At 36.6% G+C, this 23,764-nt stretch overlaps 1 protein-coding gene across 2 annotated transcripts in view; it reads right to left on the bottom strand.

The window, feature by feature from the left end:
* Positions 1-23,764, bottom strand: part of raph1a (Ras association (RalGDS/AF-6) and pleckstrin homology domains 1a) — a 104,035-nt gene that overhangs the window by 6,233 nt on the left and 74,038 nt on the right. Inside the window, exons 8-17 of one of the 2 annotated variants that reach the window (XM_061970932.2) lie at positions 23,082-23,264; positions 18,585-18,659; positions 11,278-11,355; positions 10,662-10,736; positions 7,687-7,771; positions 3,343-3,464; positions 2,430-2,495; positions 2,191-2,334; positions 1,832-1,942; positions 1-16 (exon numbers count right to left, since the gene is read on the bottom strand). The exon at positions 1-16 is cut by the window's left edge and continues 83 nt beyond it. In XM_061970932.2, the coding sequence (XP_061826916.2) occupies positions 1-16; positions 1,832-1,942; positions 2,191-2,334; positions 2,430-2,495; positions 3,343-3,464; positions 7,687-7,771; positions 10,662-10,736; positions 11,278-11,355; positions 18,585-18,659; positions 23,082-23,264 (955 nt within the window). The remainder of the gene's footprint in view (positions 17-1,831; positions 1,943-2,190; positions 2,335-2,429; positions 2,496-3,342; positions 3,465-7,686; positions 7,772-10,661; positions 10,737-11,277; positions 11,356-18,584; positions 18,660-23,081; positions 23,265-23,764) is intronic. The other variant, XM_061970933.2, reaches the window with a different exon arrangement.

Here is a 23,764-nt window from a genome sequence, read left to right on the forward strand (position 1 = left end):
TCTGGATCTGAGGGTGCTGCACACACACACACACACACACACACACACACACACACACACACACACACACACACACACACACACACACACACACACACACACACACACACACACACACACACTCTAATTACTGATGATACAATATTGATGCATTTGTCAGGAACAAAAGCACTTAGACCAGGGCTGTCCAAAAGTCTTCAATTTGGCCCGCGAGATGACATGAATTTATTAAAGAATGTAACCCACAGGGAGATTGCATTCATTCTGATAGCCTTTTGATGCTGTCATTATGTTGACACCTAGTGGACAACGTAGGTAACACAGGTCAATCACCTTTAATTCTACGGTAAGCATAAACTTTGCGTAGCATTTACTTATATGACCCATCGCAAAGACCCTTCCCTAGTCATGATGCAAAAAAACAACAATCCAGCCAACACAAAACGTCAACACACATAGACACATAACACAACTTGCTCAATGAACATGGTGGATATTACAAAAAACGTCCAAGTACCATAACGAAATTCAACATTACACCCATTTCCATTAGAGTGCATGATGGGAAAAATGTAAAACACTCTCTCACTTATCCATGTTTGGCGCATTTTAGCTGCTTGAGATTTCTGATTGATTACAAAACTTTTAAAAAGTTGTCATGGAAATAAGGTAGAAGTCACACTTTTACAATCTCTTAATATCCAAATAAAAATAATTATATATCCATTGTATTAATATAATGTGCACACACACACACACACACACACACACACACACACATATATATATATATTTATAAAGACAATGTAACATACATCCATACATGTGGATGCATAAGCAAAAGTGCAATATATTTATCTTTACAGTAATCTATTTATTTATATCTGCACCTTATTGCTCTTTTATCCTGCACTACAACAAGCTAATGCAACAACATTTTGTTCTTATCTGTACTGTGAAATTCAAATTTGAATGACAATAAAAGGAAATCAAAGTCATATATATCTACATACACATGTATATCTATATATATGTACATGTATATATATATATATATAATATATAAAGATATATATATTATATATCTCATATATAGATATGTATGTACATATATATGTATCTTATATATATACATACAGTATATATATCATATATATAATATATATATACATACACATACATATGTATATCTATATATATATATCTTGTATATATATATATACATATCTTATATAAAATATATATACATACATACACATACATATGTATATCTATATATCTTATATATATATACATACAGTATATATATCTTTTTTAAAATATATATATACATATCTTATATAAAATATATATACATACATATGTATATCTATATATCTTATGTATATATAGTATATATATACGTACACATACATATGTATATCTATATATATATATACATATGTTATATATATAAATATATATCTTGTGTATATATTATATATATACATATTATGTATATATTATATATATATATAAATATATTTTAAATTAATATATATATATCATATATATAAATATGTATATACATATATATATATCTTATATATATATAATATATGTACAGTATATATATCATATATATATATATATCTTATATATATATAATATATGTACAGTATATATATCATATATATATTATATACTATATATATATATATAATATATATAGTATATAATATATAAATAAGATCATTTAGAACAAATCCATTTGAATGCTTTTTAATAACCCACAAAGGAATAAAAATGTATGAAAGACTGTTGATGGGTGAGAAGTGAGAAGTGAGGCTACCTTGAGCACCATGCAGAAGTCCGTGGGAGCTTTGTACTTGTTCTTGTAGTCTTGTCCGCTGTACACGTTGACGTGGTCCAGCTGGAGGAAACACACCAGGTCTCGGGACGCCTGCAGGGACGAGCCACACGTTAGATGGAGAAGCAAGCGTACTTGTTAGCATGCTAACGTCTCCTATACTAACGTTAGCATGCTAATGCTTTTGGCTAATTGTGTATGTTTACACTTAAAAATCATGGATTTGGACACTTGTCGCCATCTTGGAAGTATGCGGACTTCGACCCACCAGAGGCTCAGGGCGCAGACAGCAGGCCCATCAGAATCTCCGCGGGAATGTTCTAGCGATTATTGTGACACACCTTGGCTTTGCCTTTGGGGACATAGTAGATTCCAGAGGCTCGAAGCAGGAAGTAGCGCTTCTTCCAGGACTTTTTGCCGTCCTCCTTCAGCCACAGCATGCCCTCCATCTCGGGCACGGACACAGAGCTGCCCCCGAAACACTCCTGGCACACACAGAGGTAAGAACGCCTTTGAGGAAGCTATTCATGTCCTTCTTCCACTAGATGGCGCACTTGGAAATGACCACAAGGACACCAACCTCCAGCAGAGCCTCTTTGTTCCTCTCGGCCATCTCGCACGTCTCCTTCCGCCCCAACAAATAGTTCTGCGTCACACACAAAAAGCAGGTTGTAAACAAAATACAGAAGGTAAGATTGTATTTTGTTTTGCCTCATTCCTGTGACTGACACATTTGTGCTCAAACAACCACTCGGTGGCATCTGAGCAGATCATACTGTATCATCTCTTTCTCTTTCTGCCTTCTTCTAAAGTAGACCTGGGCAAATTAAGGCCCGGGGGCCACATGCGGCCCGTTAAGCTTTTCAATCTGGCCCGCCGGACATTCCTAAATAATTTTTGTAGATGTTTAAGATGGAAAGTGTAGCTGCCATTATGATGTGCAGTCATGTTTTCTAATGACCGTAAGTCTTCAACTATACTAAGTCTTTCAATGCTTGGAATCTGCGCTTATGGATGATGACTGAGTTGTCTCTGTGCCGTATTCTGTTTACTTACACTTCTGAGTATCACCTGAAAGTATGCCGTCGCCAAGAAGTAGTCTTTGCCATAAAAAGTTGACTGTGCCAGTCTTGCCTTATGTTGCGCCCTACAAAGTGTTTATACTCTAGGTATTGTACTTATTACACAGCAGCTGTTTGATTGCAACATGCATCTTAGTTGCATCTTAGGTGTTGAAAATCGCCATGCAAAATCACTAATGCTAATGAGTAGCATATATACAGCATCTCCGATGTAAATTAGCATTGAGCTAGCGCATTTTTTGAAAAATGGAGCATCAGATTCATGTCAAATGATACCACCCCAACTGGGTAGCGATTCATGTCAAATGATACCACCCCAACTGGGTAGCGATTCATGTTAAATGACACCACCCGCTATTAGGTAGCGATTCATGTCAAATGATACCACCCCTGATGAGCCAGGTGACTCACCTGCGGGTTCTTGAACAGCGCGTACTTCTCTACCCGCTCCGTGAACATGAGGCGGTTCTGACTGTCTCTGGTCCAGTTCAGGAGGTTCTCCACCAGGTTCTCGTGATCCTCGAAGATGCGTTCTGAAAAGCAGAATATTTTTGGTAAATTTGCAGATTACACGTTTTCATGCCGATAATCCTGAAGGAAATCAAACATTACATGTTTTAATGCATTACAGTACAGTACTATTACATTACTGCATTAGAGTACTGCATTACAGTACTCTATTACATTACTGCATTATAATACTGCATTACATTACTCTATTACATTACTGCATTAGAGTACTGCATTATAGTACTACATTACATTACTGCATTAGAGTACTACATGTACTGCATTACATTACAGTACTCTATTACATTACTGCATTAGAGTACTGCATGTACTGCAATACAGTATTCTATTACATTACTGCATTAGAGTACTGCATGTACTGCATTACATTACAGTACTCTATTACATTACTGCATTAGAGTACTGCAATACAGTATTCTATTACATTACTGCATTAGAGTACTGCATGTACTGCAATACAGTATTCTATTACATTACTGCATTACAGTACTCTATTACATTACTGCATTAGAGTACTGCATGTACTGCATTACAATACTGCATTACGGTATTCTATTACATTACTGCATTGGAGTACTGCATTACAGTATTCCATTACATTACTGCATGTACTGCAATACAGTATTCCATTACATTACTGCAGTAGAGTACTGCATGTACTGCATTACAGTACTCTATTACATTACTGCATTACATCACTGCATTAGAGTGCTGCATTAGAGTACTCTATTACATTACTGCATTAGAGTACTCTATTACATTACTGCATTAGAGTACTGCATGTACTGCATTACATTACTCTATTACATTACTGCATTACAGTACTCCATTACATTACTGCATTAGAGTACTCTATTACATTACTGCATTAGAGTACTCTATTACATTACTGCATTAGAGTACTGCATGTACTGCATTACAGTACTCTATTACATTACTGCATTACAATATTGCATTACAGTACTGCATTACAGTACTCTATTACATTACTGCATTAGAGTACTCTATTACATTACTGCATTACATTACTGCATTAGAGTACTCTATTACATTACTGCATTAGAGTACTCTATTATATTACTGCATTAAAGTACTGCATTACATTACTGCATTAGAGTACTCTATTACATTACTGCATTAGAGTACTGCATGTACTGCATTACAGTACTCTATTACAGTACTGCATTACAGTACTCTACTACAGTACTGCATTACAGTACTCTATTACAATACTGCATTACAGTACTCTATTACATTACTGCATTAGAGTACTCTATTACATTACTGCATTACATTACTGCATTAGAGTACTCTATTACATTACTGCATTAGAGTACTCTATTATATTACTGCATTAAAGTACTGCATTACATTACTGCATTACAGTACTCTACGCCGTTGGCGCAAATTGCAGCCACGCTTCCGTCAGTCTACCCCAGGGCAGCTGTGGCTATGAAAGTAGCTTACCACCACCAGGTGTGAATGAATGATGGGTTCTACATGTAAAAGCGACTTTGGGTACTTAGAAAAGCGCTATATAAATCCCAGGTATTATTATTATTATTATTATTACTCTATTACAGTCTTTACATTAGTGCATTACATTACTGCATATACTCCATTACAGTTCTGCAGTATGCTGTGTTTAAAAGTGAAGTTGTGATAGCAACATTGTTACATTGGATCATTTCCTGTGGGAAAAGGTCAGAGGTCACGATGTGACAGGAAGTCAATCTGCCGCCCGGCAGCATGCTGCTGGAGCGCGCAGGTCTCTGTGAGTCGTGAGAGCATGTGAAGGCTTCACGATGCACTTCCTGTTTCTCATAAGGACTGGCTGGTACAGCCCTGAAGATGTGGGTTACATCACACACATCACTGCACATGAGCGTGTGTGTGTGTGTGTGTGTGTGTGTGTGTGTGTGTGCTTCAAAGACTGTTAAATGGAGTTGAAGCTGATATAGTACATTGTGCCCCCCTAAGGAAAGTGTGTACTATTCATGTTTGTGAGTACACATGGTGCGTTCAAGCACTGTGGGAACTGCAGCGGTGAAGAAAAATACTTTGTGAAGATTTAAGAGATATTCCCAAACGTCTGATAGTCTGATACTGTCATGCTGCTTCCAATAATACTGATACTAATACAAGTATTATTCTGACCATAAAAGGAGACATATGTTGTTCCAGAATGGTGGTGATACTGGAAATGTTGGTATCGATTTGTTACCAGGCAAATGATCTCCACTCTTCCTGATGTCGTTTGGGGATTCTCAATTATTTTCTCCCACGCACCCCCATAAGGGACAATATTTTTTTTACGTCCCCCCCATGAAATTATTTTTTTCACACTCCCCTATCAAGGGCAAAAACTTTTCACGCTTCAAAATAAAAGAAAAAACATTTCAGGCCCCCCCCCCATAAAAACATGCCCATGAAGGACATTTTCTGTCAAGGGACAACATTTTTTTCAGGTCCCCCCATAAAATACTTTTTTTTTCACGCGCCCTATAAGGGACATCATTTTTGTCACGCCCCACCCCCCCATAGAGGGCAGAAAAATGTTAACGCCCCCCATAAAAAAAAAAAGTGACGCCTCCCATAAAGGAATTTTTTTTAAGCTAGTCATGAAGTACATTTTTCATGCCCCCCTACAGAGAGTAACATTTTTTCATGACCCCCCTAAAAAGGACAACATGTTTTCATGACCCCCATAAAAGACAAAATGTTCCACGCCCCCCTAAAAGGGCAAAACCTTTTGCATGCCCCCCCATAAAAGACAACTTTTTTACCTGCTCCCCTATAGAGGATAACATTTTTTTTTCACGCTCCCCCATAAAACAATTTTTTTACACCCCCCCGTAAAAGAAAAACATTTTCTGTCATGCCCCCTGTAAAGGCCAACATTTTATGTCAATATTATATATTTTTTCACGCCCCCTACATAAAAGACATTAAAATGTTCACGCCCCTTATAGAAAGCAAAACATTTTTCTTGCCCCCTATTAAAAATAACTTTTTTTCACGTCCCCTCATAAAGGACAACATTTTTATTCACACTACTCATAAAGGACAACATTTTTCACGCCCCTCTATAGAGGGCAACATTTTTTTCATGCCCCCCCATAAAGACAATTTTTCACATTCCCTTAGAGAGAGCAATATTTTTTTGACGCCCCCCAATAAGACATTTTTTGTATATTTGTATAAAGGACAAAAAATGTTCACGCCCCCCATAAAGGACAACATTTGTATTCACACTACTCATAGAGGACAACATTTTTCATGCCCCTCTATAGAGGGCAGCATTTTCACGCCCCTCTTTAGAGGGCAACAATTTTTCCCATGCCCCCCCATAAAGATTTTTTTTTACATTCCTCTATACAGAGCAATATTTTTTTCACGCCCCCCTCATAAAGGACAAAATAATTTTCACGTCCCCCCATAAAGAACATTTCTTATGCCCCCCTAAAGATAATGTTTATTTTTGTATCTGCATAAGTCAGGATAGTTCTTTACTAACACTAAAGATGCTATTACACTATTGCCTCTCACGCCCCCTTCCCCTCCCGACACTTCATGGCGCCCACTTTTTAAGAAGCACTGCATTAAACGGACTGTTTGGAACTTGATGGGTTACATTTTTATTTTATTTATCTATGTGCCAAGATATACACGCTCACGCCCCCCCACACATATAATAGGACATCCTACTATTTGAGAAGCACTGCTCTGGTTGATTAGGACTATGATAACGTAGGGAAATTATTTTCCACCCATCCATTTTCTACCGCTTGTCCCTTTTGGGGTCGCTGGAGCCTATCTCAGCTGCATTCGGGCGGAAGGCGGCGTACACCCTGGACAAGTCGCCACCTATCACAGGGCGGGAAATTATTTTATTCTAATAATTTTTTATACATTAATGCATCAATATAAAACAATGTATTAGTAAAAAAAATATTCTTGTTATGTTGAATTACATTGAATTATTTCAGAAAAAAATACTACTACAAACTAACAAAAATGTAAATATTCAAATGTCAACCAAACAAATTTTTTTTTCTTGTGTCTATTTGATTTATAGACAATACTTTCTCATGTTTTTCAGCTATTATTTATAATAATAATAATAATAATTCCTACCCATTCGGACGTTTCCCCCTTGTTCAACTGTTAAGTATAATAATATTTAATAACAATGATGATAATAATAATAACACAAATTCTTACCCATTTGGACTTCATTGATGGTTTCCACCAGAGACCAGTCTGGACTGTAACCACAGTGGGACTTCTCCAGCAAACTGTCCAGAACCTGGACCACAGGACATTAGCAAATCAACACTCAATGTATATACGCTTACATCAGGGGTGTTCACAGTGCGGCCCGGGGGCCGTCTTCAGCCCGCAGCTAGTTTTTATTGGCACCTCGACATGAAATCAATTCATAATAAGGTATATTAGATATGACACCAATGTTACATAAACCATAGTCTGCGTTACTTGTCTTACATTTACACTTTGAACAGCAGGCTTCCGTAGTTAGTCAGCAGAGTGCAGAGCAGCGGGCCGGACTTGTCATAGAAAAGTTGACATCAATATTATATAGAAATACATTTGTCAATTTTGTTTTGTTAAAATCTCATTTGTCAAATGTTTTTACAAGTTTAAAACGATCGCGATGCTAAGTTTTGTTAGCATGTCAATGGGAATGTCCTTTGTATGTTAGCATTGAGCTAGCGACATAAACGCCAACCTTTATTCTTCAGTTTATTCTTTATTCTATAATGTTGATTCAACACCATAACTACAGTACTTCATGTATATATGAAAGCACCTTAATTATATATATATATATACATATATATTTACATATTTAATAAATACAGACACACACACTAATATTATATATACTATATATATACATATTAATATATATGCAGTCGTGGTCAAAAGTTTACATACACTTGTAAAGAACGTAATGTCATGGCTGTCTTGAGTTTCCAATCATTTCTACAACTCTTATTTTTTTGTGATAGAGTGATTGGAGCACATAATTGTTTGTCACAAAAAACATTCATGAAGTTTGGTTCCTTTATGAATTTATTATGGGTCTACTGAAAATGTGACCAAATCTGCTGGGTCAAAAGTATACATACAGCAATGTTAATATTTGGTTACATGTCACCTGGCAAGTTTCACTGCAATAAGGCACTTTTGGTAGCCATCCACAAGCTTCTGGTTGAATTTTTGACCACTCCTCCTGACAAAATTGATGCAGTTCAGCTAAATTTGTTGGTTTTCTGACATGGACTTGTTTCTTCAGCATTGTCCACACGTTTAAGTCAGGACTCCTCCTTTTTCATTGTCCCATTAACGCACGAGTTCCATTGGCAGCAAAACAGGCCCAGAGCATAATACTACCACCACCATGCTTGACGGTAGGATTGGTGTTCCTGGGATTCTCCTCCAAACATATTGCTGGGTATTATGGCCAAACAGCTCAATTTTTGTTTCATCTGACCACAGAACTTTCTTCCAGAAGGTCTTATCTTTGTCCATGTGATCAGCAACAAACTTTAGTCGAGCCTTAAGGTGTCGCTTCTGGAGCAAGGGCTTCCTTCTTGCATGGTAGCCTTTCAGTCCATGGCGATGCAAAACATGCTTGACTGTGGACACTGACACCTGTGTTCCAGCAGCTTCCAATTCATTGCAGACCTGCTTTTTGGTGGTTCTCTGACCAATTTTCTCTCAGCAGCAGGTGATAGCTTGTGTTTTCTTCCTGATCGTGGCAGTGACAAAACTGTGCCTTGCACTTTATACTTACGAACAATTGTCTGCACAGTTGCTCGTGGGACCTTAAGATGCTTTGAAATGGCTCCAAGTGACTTTTCTGACTTGTTCAAGTCATTGATTCGTTTTTTCAGATCTGTGCTGAGTTCCTTTGACTTTCCCATTGTCGCGTTTGTAACCGAGTCTAATGATTGCATCACATGAGCCATATTTAAATGGGCTCAGAGAAGTCAATAGGTGTCGTCCATCATAATCACTCACATGAAGTTAAGAGGCCATGCCAGGAAGCTAATTTGATTTGATTGTAACTTTTCTACATCACCAAAATTGATAATGTATGTTGCTGTATGTATACTTTTGACCCAGCAGATTTGGTCACACTTTCAGTAGACCTATAATAAATTCATAAAAGAACCAAACTTCATCAATGTTTTTTGTGACTAACAAGTATGTGCTCCAATCACTCTATCACAAAAAAGTAAGAGTTGTAGAAATTATTGGAAACTCAAGACAGCCATGACATTATGTCCTTCACAAATGTAAACTTTTGACCACGACTATATATATCATTTATATATTTAATACACACACACACACACACACACACACACACACACACACACACACACACACACACACACACACACACACACACTACTACTACTACTACAAGTCAGAATAATTGTATCTAAGTTATCGCAAAACTGTGTGTTTCCATTAGTTCCCGGCGAGAGGACAAAAGCTGTCTTTGATCCTACCAAGCAAAAGGCTTGTAAAACTCCACTGTGTAGGATGGGAAGTGACACGAAGGCGTCGGTTTCTTTGATGTATTGTAATCCACAGAAAGATTTTGTCTTGACCCGAGATCTACAAAGTGGAGAGGAAGCAGGACCGGTCCAAGCTCTAGGCACCTTTTCTTTGAACTGTTTTACGACCTTTTCTTTGAACTGTTTTGTAACCAAAGGCAGTGGCTGTTTACGACCCCCTCCCTTAGAAACAGCTGTTGCCATGCAATCAGGGAAAGTCCAAATAAAAGAGGAGGCGTTCAATCTTTCGTCAGAGCGTGGTGACACACTTTCTCCTCATTGAGCCAAATTTAATTCTGTCTGTTTGATTCCTTGCTTCATGTCTTGTTTAATAGATGTCATCAGTGTTTGAACCTGACACTATATATACTATATCACTAAAACATGGACATTTGTCAAGACTCGAAGCAATGGTTAATGTTTCCATTGATGTTTATGAGGAAGTCTTTGTCACTCTACCAACGTGTTACCATGTTCAACAACCACTTCAGGCCACTCTATATACAGTTGATATAATATAATATAATATATACATTTGATAATTGCACACGTCGCTAAGTCATTTTTGTAGCAGGTTTGTTGCTAGCAGGAGACTGGCTAACGTACCTGTCGGACCGTTTGTCTCTCGTCCACCATCATGGTCTTAGAGCTCTCGTCCGACAAATGTACGCGGATCACCAACTGTCAGGACAAACACCACCTGGATTACTGCAAATACCTACGATATTTTACCTGGCACTCGTCCAATCACCAGTCATCATCAGCAGTGACGCGTTCACTGTCTTACAAAAAGTCGGAAAATATCAAACTTTTTCAAAAATGGATACAACACACACTTTTAATATCTGGACTTTACTCTGTGTGTGTGTGTGTGTGTGTGTGTGTGTGTGTGTGTAGTAAATCCAGGCAGTTAATCCAGCATCGCTCTTCTTTCCTCAGTGGGATTGAGGATTTCATTTGCAATGGTCATTATGCTGAGTGGTGTGTGTGTTTGTGTGTGTGTGTGACCCCAGCTGCCATCAACCAGAGTTTTTATTGTGGAGTCTCAATGACCTGACCCACATAGGCTGGACACGTGCAACACACACACACACACACACACACACACACTGTAGATGAAACAAAACAGTGCCATATCGTTTCTACACCCCAACAATCCTCGTGTCAATCAAAGCTCTCCTCCATAGAGGTGTACCTAATGTTGTGTCCAGTGCAGACTCACCTTTTTCACCTGCGCCTCCTTGATCTTCTCCAGAGCAACACGGATGTTGTCGGCCTTCATCTTGGCCGCCTGCTCCTCCTGCACACACACACACGCACACGCACACGCACACACACACACACACACACACACACACACACACACACACACACACACACACACACACACACACACACACACACACACTTCTGTTAACAAATGCACACACAATTGAACACTTCAAACCGACCTGACTTTTCCAGCAGGAATTCATCGTTTCGTTTTTGGGTAAAATATTCCGTGTCCAGAGTTGAAAAAGAACGTTCCAGAATATTCCAGCCTATGCCCAATTTAGCATCCTGAAGTTGTCGTCATGGCAACCTTACAGCGTACAGTCACTAAGTTAGCTCCACTTACTAAGCGACTTAAAAAAGTAAACAAACAAAAAAGAACAAAACAAAAAAAAGACATCTAGAAATACTTCCTGCAGAAGAGAACAGACCAAGCCAAAATAGGACAAAAACAGCGAGCTAAATTAGCGGTCCAGCTAGCTAAAGTAGTGGTCCAGCTAGCGTTGGCAGCTGACTAAGTCGACAAAGACGCTTCTTCATCCCGCCACTTCCTCTCTGACTGACAGGATGGAGCAAAGAGAGAAAAGGAGAGAGAGCTAAACGGTGAGAGAAGGAGGAGGAGCCAAACCGCAGCAGAGTCAAGCAAAATGGCGGACATGTCATCGTCATTCAGCACATGAATACTAATATAGAATATAGTTACTAGTACAGGGGCCCTTTCATGCCTCCACCGTGGCTCCCTTTGGCTGTGAAACACAATGTCAACAAATAATGGCTACTTCAATTTATAAAATGTTATTTTATTTTAATTCAACAGTTTTTTTGAGAGTTCTGGGATTTTGTCATACGAAAATAAAACATATTTTGATTTATTGTCAATCGAAATGTATGTCACAGCCCCGATTCATCATCATTTCATTTATTTTCACATTTATTCGTTTTCTTTCATTGATGACGAGGTTGTTGTTTTCCCTTTTTAGTCCAATTAGCCGCCGAATATTGGAGCGAGTTGATTGTTTTGTTTTTAATTCATTAATAAGCTGCATTTTTCTCTAATGTTCCAAATATTTTGGTGATTTGCTTCGTTATACCCAGAAATAAACTGTGAGTCGTTTTTTTGTCATGTGTTTGATTTCATAAATTCTATAGCGCAAGTGTAACGAAACTATAAGTGGTGTTATCGTCATTTTAAAGTTAAAGTTAAAAGTTAAAGTACCACTGATTGTCACACACACACTAGGTGTGGTGAAATTACACTCTGCATTTGACCCATCCCCTTGTTTGCCCACTGGGAAGTGAGGGGAGTAGTGAGCAGCAGTGGTGGCCGTGCCCGGGAATCATTTTGGTGATTTAACCGCCAATTCCAGCCCTTGATGCTGAGTGCCAAGCAGGGAGGTAATGGGTCCCATTTGTATAGTCTTTGGTATGACTCGGCCGGGGTTTGAACTCACGACCTACCGATCTCAGGGTGGACACTCTAACCACAAGGCCATTGAACAGGTTCAGGAATCAAACAGAGTTTGCGGCTCTAGGTGGGTTTTATTTGGGGGTATATGGGCTTAAATGGCTCTTTGTATGCTGAAGGTCGCCGACCCCTGTACTAGTACTATCTACTTATTACTACTGCACCGCTAAAAAAACACTTTCTGAACATAAATGATAAACAAATAAATGGGTTGTACTTGTATAGCGCTTTTCTACCTTCAAGGTACTCAAAGCGCTTTGACACTACTTCCACATTTACCCATTCACACACACATTCACACACTGATGGAGGGAGCTGCCATGCAAGGCGCTAACCAGCACCCATCAGGAGCAAGGGTGAAGTGTCTTGCTCAGGACACAACGGACATGACGAGGTTGGTACTAGGTGGGGATTGAACCAGGGACCCTCGGGTCGCGCACGGCCATTCTCCCACTGCGCCACGCCGTCCCATGTGAGAAGATAATGCACAGTTGTCGACCACCACTACGTATCCAACTGGTACTTGTCAACATTTTTATGTCAAATTATGGGAGTTTTTTCCTGGAAAAGAAGGAATTTTACACTTTTTATTGATTTATGTATTTTATTTTATGAGAACAAATACAATACTTTTATTTATAAGTATTTCTATGTGTCGATATCTACAAAACCCCAAACCAGTGAAGTTGGCACGTTGTGTAAATGGTAAATAAAAACAGAAGACAATGATTTGCAAATCCTTTTCAACTTATATTCAATTGAATAGACTGCAAAGACAAGATACTTAACGTTGAAACAGGTAAACTTTGTTATTTTTGGAAATATTAGCTCATTTGGAATTTGATGCCTGCTACCTGTTTCAAAAAAGCTGGCACAAGTGGCAAAATACACTGCGAAAGTTGAGGAATGCTCATCAAACACTTATTTGGAACATCCCACAGGTGAACAGGATAATTGGGAACAGGTGGGTGCCATGATTGGGTATAAAAGCAGCTTCCATGAAATGCTCAGTCATTCACAAACAAAGACGAGGCGAGGGTCACCACTTTGTGAACAAATGCCTGCGTAAATTCTCCAACAGTTTAAGAACATTTCTTAACCAGTTAATGCAAGGAATTTAGGGATTTCACCATCTACGGCCCGTAATATCATCAAAAGGTTCAGAGAATCTGGAGAAATCACTGCACGTAAGGGGCAAGGCCGAAAACCAATGTAACCTTCGATCCCTCAGGCAGTACTGCATCAAAAAGAGACATCAGTGTGTAAAGGATAACACCACATGGGCTAAGGAACACTTCAGAAAACCATTGTCAGTCACTACAGTTGGTCTCTACATCTGTAAGTACAAGTTAAAACTCTAGTATGCAAAGCGAAAGCCATTTATCAACAACACCTAGAAACGCTTTGCTGGGGCCGAGCTCATCTAAGATGGACTGATGCAAAGTGGAAAAGTGTTCTGTGGTCTGACGAGTCCACATTTCAAATTGTTTTTGGAAACTGTGGACGTCGTGTCCTCCGGACCAAAGAGGAAAAGAACCATCCGGATTGTTTTAGGCACAATGTCAAAAGCCAGCATCTGTGATGGTATGGGGGTGTATTAGTGCCCAAGGCATGGGTAACTTACACATCTGTGAAGGCACCATTAATGCTGAAAGGTACATACAGGTTTTGGAGCAACATATGTTGCCAACCAAGAAACATTATCATGGACGCCCCTGCTTATTTCAGCAAGATAATGCCAAGCCACATGTTACAACTGTGTGGCTTCATAGTAAAAGAGTGCGGGTACTAGACTGGCCTGCCTGTAGTCCAAACCTGTCTCCCGTTGAAATATTATAAAGCTTAAAATACCACAACGGAGACCCCCGGACTGTTGAACAACTTAAGCTGTACATCAAGCAAGAATGGGAAAGAATTCCACATGAGAAGCTTAAAAAATGTGTCTCCTCAGTTCCCAAATGTTTACTGAGTGTTGTTAAAAGGAAAGGCCATGTAACACAGTGGTAAAAATGCCCCTGTGCCAACTTTTTTGCAATGTGTTGCTGCTATTAAATTGTGACTTAATGATTATTTGCCTAAATAATTAAGTTTCTCAGTTTGAACATTAAATATCTTGTCTTTGCAGTCTATTCAAGTGAATATAAGTTGAAAAGGATTTGCAAATCATTGTATTCTGTTTTTATTTACCATTTACACAACGTGCTAACTTCACTGGTTTTGGGTTTTGCACATTAAAGTGTTTGGGTGCGTTTTTCCCTGTCGAGTGAGAGGGGTGTGGAAGGTAAAACAAGATGGTGAATGATCATAAGAGAGATATTAATCGCATTTTGAGATCATAATGTATTTTTAGCCCATAATAGCTTGACGTTATTGTGCTAGCTTGTGGCTAACCAGGGACTAGCGAGCCAACAAGGCAAACTCGCTATACGGCCGCCATCTTGGATTCTTTGACACGCTGCAGGTAACAAAACACAAGTTTGCTATGCGGTTGCTTGATAGACAGTTAAATGTACCGTATTTTCCGCACTATAAGGCGCACCTAAAAACCACACATTTTCTCAAAAGCTGACAGTGCGCCTTATAATCCGGTGCGCCTTATATATGGGTTAATATTAATATTAATTTTAATAAAGTTTAGGTCTCGCAACTACGGTAAACAGCCGCCATCTTTTTTCCCCGTAGAAGAAGCGCGCGGTGCATGCTGGGATATGTGACGTTTCATTTCATTTCAAGACCCCAAAATGGCTCCTATTAAGTGTGTTGTCTGTCTAATTATAAATAATGCAGACGAGGCGTGTTAACTGAGTTCTCAACGTTTACTCACAGCGTGCTCATAACCACATTCTAACTCCCAGCATACAACAACGCTTCTCAGGGCTACCGCGCATGCTCGTCACTATCGTTGCATGCTGGGTAGTGTAGTTGTTATATTTGCTAGCTCATAACATCACATTAAGAGACACGCTTACGCGCTTAATTCAATACTCGCCGTCATTCCGGGTGGATTGACAAAAGACCTCCAGCCGCTAGATATTGGTGTCAACAGGGCATTCGAAGCTAGACTGCTAACTGTGTGGGAACAATGGATGACCGAAGGCGAACACACCTTCACTAAGACAGGGAGACAGCGAGACGGAGCCGGCCATTTTGGATCCCACATTCGCCCAACTTTTCAATTCGGACACCGAAAGAGAATAATTCGAGGGATTTATGAATGAAGAATAACTTCAGAAAGTGAGCGTTATGTTTATTTTGTGTGTTGCGACATTAACGTTCGAGCAACATTATGTTGCTATTGCTCTGCACTATTTTGAATTTTACTATGTTTGTGATTGCACATTTGCGTACATTTTGGGAGTGAACAGAGTTGTTAGAACGCTGGTTTTTAATATATTATTAAAGTTTGACTGACCTATCTGACTGTTTTTTTGACATTCCTTTAGCGCAGTTAGATGCGGCTTACAACACGGGGCGGCTTATAGGTGGACAAAGTTTTGAAATATGCCGTTCATTGAAGGCGCGGCTTATAACCCAGGGCGCCTTATGGTGCGGAAAATACGGTACCGTATTTTTCGGAGTATAAGTCGCTCCGGAGTGTAAGTCGCACCGGCCGAAAATGCATAATAAAGAAGGAAAAAAACATGTATAAGTCGCACTGGAGTATAAGTCTCATTTTGGGGGGGAAATTTATCTAATAATAATAATAATAATAATAATAATGTATTCGATAAAAGCCAACACCAAGAATATACATTTGAAAGGCAATTTAAAATAAATAAAGAATAGTGAACAACAGGCTGAATAAGTGTACGTTATATGAGGCATAAATAACCAACTGAGAACGTGCCTGGTATGTTAACGTAACATATTATGGTAAGAGTCATTCAAATAACTATAACATATAGAACATGCTATACGTTTACCAAACAATCTGTCACTCCTAACCGCTAAATCCCATGAAATCTTATACGTCTAGTCTCTTACGTGAATGAGCTAAATAATATGATTTGATATTTTACGGTAATGTGTTAATAATTTCACACATAAGTCGCTCCTGAGTATAAGTCGCACCCCCGGCCAAACTATGAAAAAAACTGCGACTTATAGCCCCAAAAATACGGTAGTAATATATTCCAGTGTTCTGTTGTAATGAAAAGTTGTATTTTATTCTGGAAAAATTATGACTTTAAAACTTGACACATTCAAGACTCTTCCTGACTGAGCGGACTTTTTTTTAATAACGGCTTAAAAAGCATTTTTCCTTTCGAGCACTAAGCTCTCAGATTATTTTCTCATATTCCTGCACTGACAAAGTCTCGTCATTGGACTTGTTTCATGCGTTACAATATGCTGGCTATATTTAGTGCCGTGTTTCTATGTCAGTGTCACACACACACACACACACACACACACACGCACACGCACACGCACACGCACACGCACACGCACACGCACACGCACACGCACACGCAAACACACACATCGGTGCATCGCAGCTGCTTTCTGCCGTTGTTTGGCTACATTTGTGACCTGATACCTAATAAAATCACTCTAACCACCAGGTGTCGCTAAAAAAAAAAATACCACTCCACTTCAATTTAAAGACAATACACCTTTGTCATAAGGTCAGTGTTTTCCACATTTGCTGTTGATATCAAGATCATGATCGGCATCGGCCAATACTCAACGTATCGTTGGGAACATTACATAAACAATGCGACACGTTAGCCAACACTCCCGATGCTTTTCATTGTCGTAATTATTCACCTATCTTTAGAAGGGATGCGACGTGTAATCCGTACTTATTGTTGTTGCGTAATCGTTTTTCTCACATTAAATCCCTGACAGGACTTTTGAGCCTAATAAATCCCTGCTTATTTGTATTATTCTTGCCTTGAAAGCCCAATAGTTATGTAAGACTCCAGTATTTTCAGTAGCTTAGCTGCTAAGTGCGGCTGTTAATTTTATATTTATTTCTTCTCAATGGAGCCAATCGTTTTTTACCAAATTTCAATGAAGCTTTCTAGTTTGAATAAAAGGGTCTATTTAAATTAAAATAACGTATTATTGGGATCAATAAAAACGGTTTCTTTTGATTAAAAGTCAATTGGTTTTACTTTGTGCAAACTACTACTTAGCATTCTAGCTCGGTTAACAAAGTCACTTTCTGCTAAAGCTAAATACCGTGACCTCAAATTAACTATATATTTACATTTATCACGGAACACATACCGTGATCAGTGTATAAACATTCAGTCTAAAAAAATTCAGTGTACAAAAATTCAGTATATTCAGCATATTAATGAAGACACAGACACAAAATGGATAGCACGCCTTATTCTGCTCACTAAGCAGACACAATCCACTTTGGACACGCTTAGTCGATTTTGATTTGCACGTGTTTCAGTACATGCAAACTTTCATAAAGCAGGCCGCAAGTGTAACACTGTTAGTATATTTACTACTAAGGTTAGAGTTAGCACGTATTTATTATCGTTTAATTTCCTTCGTACATTGAATATGTGTGTATTTTACAAGTATTTCATGTATTCTGTGTACAGTTTTATTGAAATATATTTCAGCTTAAGTTCCCATCTCCACTAAACGGGAGTCTTAGTTACTTTCGGTTTCAGTACAACGTTTGACACTGGAACAGATACAAATAATAATAAATTCAAACCTTGTAAGATAAGTAACGTTTCAGTCGAGTCCTTGTGACAGTGAGAAAGTAGACAAGTGTGAAGAGAGAAAGAAAGTGACAGAAGAGGAAATGTAGTGGTGCGCGGCATCACCTTGGTCAGCAGGTGTGAAGGCTTGCCCGCCATGTTCCTCAGAATCAGAGAGGTTTCCCTGTCCAGATACGAGTGCTTGAGGGGACGAGAGACAACACAAAGACCGTGGTGAATACATGCGGGGACTTTAGTGTGGTGAAGGAAGGAAACCTGCGTGGAAAGAAGACTAAACACACGCATTTCTGAATTGTTGACCACTGAAACGTCTTTTTGAAATTTGACTTGCTCTGTTGGGTATTATTTGGACTTCTTGTTAGCAATATGAAAATAAAATGTCAATTTAGCATATTAATAGCAATAGCGATCCCGCGTATTAACTCTGGTGAGTGTCATTGACAATATAACAACATCAACACAATATTTAAATCAGGCCCCATTCAAGGACTGGGCGATATATATATATATATATATATCTATATATATATATATATATATATATATATATATATAATGTGTATGTATATGTATATACATAAATATATATGTATATATATATACACAGTATATACATACACATATATACATAAATACATACATACATATATATATATATATATATATATATATATATATATATATACATACATATATATATACATACATATATATACATATGTATACACACATATATATACATATATATATGTATACACACATATATATATATACATATATATGTATACACACATATATATACATACATATGTATGTATATATATATATATTTATACATACATATATATGTATATATATATATATAAACATATATATATATATATATATATATGTATATATATATATATATATATATATATATATATATATATATATATATATATATATATATCGGGATAGATACGTAATCGATATCAATTTGTCGGAAGAAAGCAAGGTTGGTTGCATGAACAAAAGGCACTCTCGCTCTCTGGTAACCGGGTTGATCAGTGGGCGTGACACGCTAACAGCCAATCAGGTAACAGTATCAACTGTCAAGTTTGGTTTTCTAGTGGTTGATTCTCTGCATGGAGTGAGAAGAGAAAGTCCAAATGAAGACATTGTGGATAAAAGAGGGGAAAGTCACCACTTTTTTGGACAGTAGTCAGACCAATGTGGTCTGTAAATGAAGTACCGCTAATACCACACCGCCTGAGCTGCGCTCACCCTTTAGAGCACAGCTGTAACTTTCTGCCACTTAACCTGCAGACAATAGTTCTTCTCATGTTTCTCTATGTTGACTGACATGTTCACACTTTGCACTATTTTCTTACACTTTATGAAGCATTTCTTACATATTCCTTATTTTTAAGAGCGTATTGTCAAGTTTTTAATGTGATTTTACTATTTTGTTGACATTTGAGTGTTTTCCATGCTTGTGTTGACATTTCCTTTCCTGTCTGCCTTGATAGCCGAGGAATTATGATCAGAGGAAGGTTACTTTTGAAATAAAAAATATTTTTCTCCTGCTCCGTCCATAGGTCGAAAAAAAATATCACTAATTATCGATATCGAGCGATACAAAGCACATAAATCGTGATACAGTCGTCAGCCATATCGCCCAGCCCGACCCCATCTATTCATTTTCTGCACCGCTCGTCCTCATTAGGGTCGTGGATACGCTGGAGCCTATCCCAGCGGACTTTGAGTGGAAAAATAGAAACATTGACTTCATAGTTTGTACGTCTTATTGTGCATCGGACAGGAATAGGCGCACCTCACTAGTAGGAAGATGATGCTAACTTCCTTAGCGTGCTTCAATAAATATTTTAAATATCAGTCTCTGTATTTTTTTTTTTTGGCGTACGACAGTAAAATAATCCCACATGGGGCCAAAGTAAGTTGCGAGTGCCAGCACTGTGATAAAGAAGATGAGAAACACAAGGTACCACTCCTCTACTCAATTATTGATATGTATTTCACATTGTTTCCTACATGTACAACAAGAATTATTCTATATAAAATATGTTTTTGTTCATATTTGTGGGAAAAATGTCTTTGGTTTTGTTCAAATCTGTCTTCTCTGCCTTTTAGAATGTACAACTAGTGTATTTATTCATCACCCATTGGAAACATTAGTAAATCTATACTGCTCTACAAGCTGTACAGTGACTACTCTAATGTGTATCTACTATATATAAAAGTTGACTTGTTATAGTATTGTCCCTTGATAATATATACTGTATACATCATAGCAAGACGTAAAACGGAAGCTTCTGTCTCTAGAAATCATTTTATAGAAAGTATTAATATCTGCTTTAATATTTAGGTCATACGCGTACGCACACGATTAGGGAATGTGTGTGTGTGTGTGTGTGTGTGTGTGTGTGTGTGTGTGTGTGTGTGTGTGTGTGTGTGTGTGTGTGTGTGTGTGTGGATTAATGCAGGTTAGGGCTCAAACATGAAATAAAACAGCTATAAGGTTGTGTTTATAGAGTATGACGTGAATATGCCTGATTGAAAAGATCAAGGCGACCAGTGGATGCTGCTGACGTTGTCTAAAGAAACAATTTTGTAAAAGGCGAGATGTGAAATTGTGTTATAGCTTCACGCTCGTTATAATCTCCTCAAGAAAATGAAAAGCAGAGTATACTAATATAATATTATTAAAGACCATAAAATGTATAAAGTATAACAACATAGAAGACTATTACAATACATAAAATGTTATATTATACAAAGTACAATATATAGAGTAAAATAGAGTATAAAATGTATAAAGAGTAACAATATATAGGGTATATAAATATAGAAGAGTACAATTATACAGTATAATATATAGAGAAATATGATAGCAGCTGGGATAGGCTCCAGCACCCCCGCGACCCCAAAAGAGACAAGCGGTAGAAAATGGATGAATGGATAATATATAATAGTATATCAAGTATAAACATGCATGAGTACAATTATATAAACAGTAAGTGTATAATAATATATAAAGTATAGCAATATGAGTATAATACTATATAAAGTAAAATAATGTATAGGAGTATACTAATATATAAAGTACAATAATATATGAAAGCATAATAATATATAAAGTATAACACAATGAGAGTATACATATACTAATGTACACATTATAATAATATAGAAAAGTATAATAATGTATAGGAATATAATTATTTATGAAGTATAATAATAGAGAATAGTATTTTAGAAAATATAGAAAGATAATTATTTAAAAAGTAAAATAATATAGAATACAATAATATAGAATAATATATATATTTCTAAAGTATAATAATACAGACTACTATAATAACATATAGAAATATAATAATCTATAAAGTATATTAATATAGAAATTATAGTAATATATCGAATATAATAATTTATCAAGTATAATAATATAGAAGTGTATAATAATAAATAGGAACATAATTATTTATAAAGTGTAATAATATGGAAGAGTATAATAATATAATAATTTATAAAGTATAATAATATAGAAGAGTATAATAATATATAGGAATGTAATGCTTTATAAAGTAAAATAATATATTAATATAATAATTTATAAAGTATAATAATATAGAAGAGTATAATAATATATAGGAATGTAATGCTTTATAAAGTAAAATAATATATTAATATAATAATTGATAAAGTACAGAAATATAGAAAAATATAATAATATATGGAAATATAATCATTTATGAAGTATAATAATAAAGAAGAGTATAATACATAGGAATATAATCATTTGTAAAGTATAATCATATATAAGAGTATAATATATAGGAACATAATTATTTATAAAGTATAATAATATAGAAGAGTATAATAATATATAGAGATAATATTTTATAAAGTATAAAAATATATAAGATTATAATAATATATATAGGAATATCATTCTTTATAAAGTATAATATTATATAGAAATAATAATTTATAAAGTATATTAATATAGAAGAGTATAACTATAGACATAATCATTTATAAAGTATAATATAGAAAAGTATGATAATATATAGAAATAATCATTCATAAAGTATAATAATAATAATAGAAGAGTATAATAATATATAGACATGATCATTTATAAAGTATAATAATATAGAATAGTATAATAGTATATAGACATAATAATTTATAAAGTATAATACAATAGAAGAGTATAATAATATATAGACATAATAATTTTTCAAGTATAAAAATATAGAAGAGTATAATAATATATAGACATAATAATTTATAAAGTATAACAATACAGAAGAGTATAATAATACATAGACGTAATAATTTATAAAGTATAATAATATAGAAGAGTATAATAATCTATAGACGTAATCATTTATAAAGTATAATAAAATAGAAGAGTATAATAATTTATAGACATAATAATTTATGAAGTATAATAAAATAGAAAAGTATAATAGTATGTAGACATAATAATTTATAAAGTATAATAAAATATGAGAGAAGAGTAGAACTAGCAGACGTCCAACTATGTAGAATGTTGTAGAATGCTGTGTATGGATCAAAATGACTGTTTACCTCCGTGCTATCACGACCTTGGCTGGCACCGTTGGCTGGGGGCGTGGCTAAAGCGGCATGAGGGCTGTCGGATTGGTTTGCGTGGTGAACGTTGTCCAGAGAGTCCATGGAGGAAGCCGAGTTGACGGAGGTTCCTGAGGCCGATGTGATGGAGGAGCGTGAAGAGTGGGCAATGGAGCGCACCTGTCAAGAAGCAATTAGGACAATAATTTATCGTTAACAAGTCCGCACATTGTATGGATGTAAAATGGAGTGTAATACACGGCTGCGACCAGCAGAGGAGCCTGACTAATCGGCAGAAGGACCCTAACGTAAAATAACGTAACGTAATAAACATATATGTACATACATATATACACATATATAAATATAAATATTTACATATATAAATACATGTATGCACACATAAACATATATATACATACACACATTCATACATAAGCATATAGTATTATGACATCACATGGACAAAGATAAGACCTTCTGGAGGAAAGTTCGGTGGTCAGATGAAACAAAAATTTAGCTGTTTGGCCACAATACCCAGCAATATGTTTGGAGGTTAATCCCAGGAACACCATCCCTACCGTCAAGCATGGTGGTGGTAGTATTATGTTCAGGGCCTGTTTTGCAGCCAATGGAACGCGTGCTTTACAGAGAGTAAATGGGACAATGAAAAAGGACGA

The sequence above is a fragment of the Nerophis lumbriciformis genome, linkage group LG13 (assembly GCF_033978685.3).
Source record: "Nerophis lumbriciformis linkage group LG13, RoL_Nlum_v2.1, whole genome shotgun sequence".
Classification (NCBI taxonomy): domain Eukaryota; kingdom Metazoa; phylum Chordata; class Actinopteri; order Syngnathiformes; family Syngnathidae; genus Nerophis; species Nerophis lumbriciformis.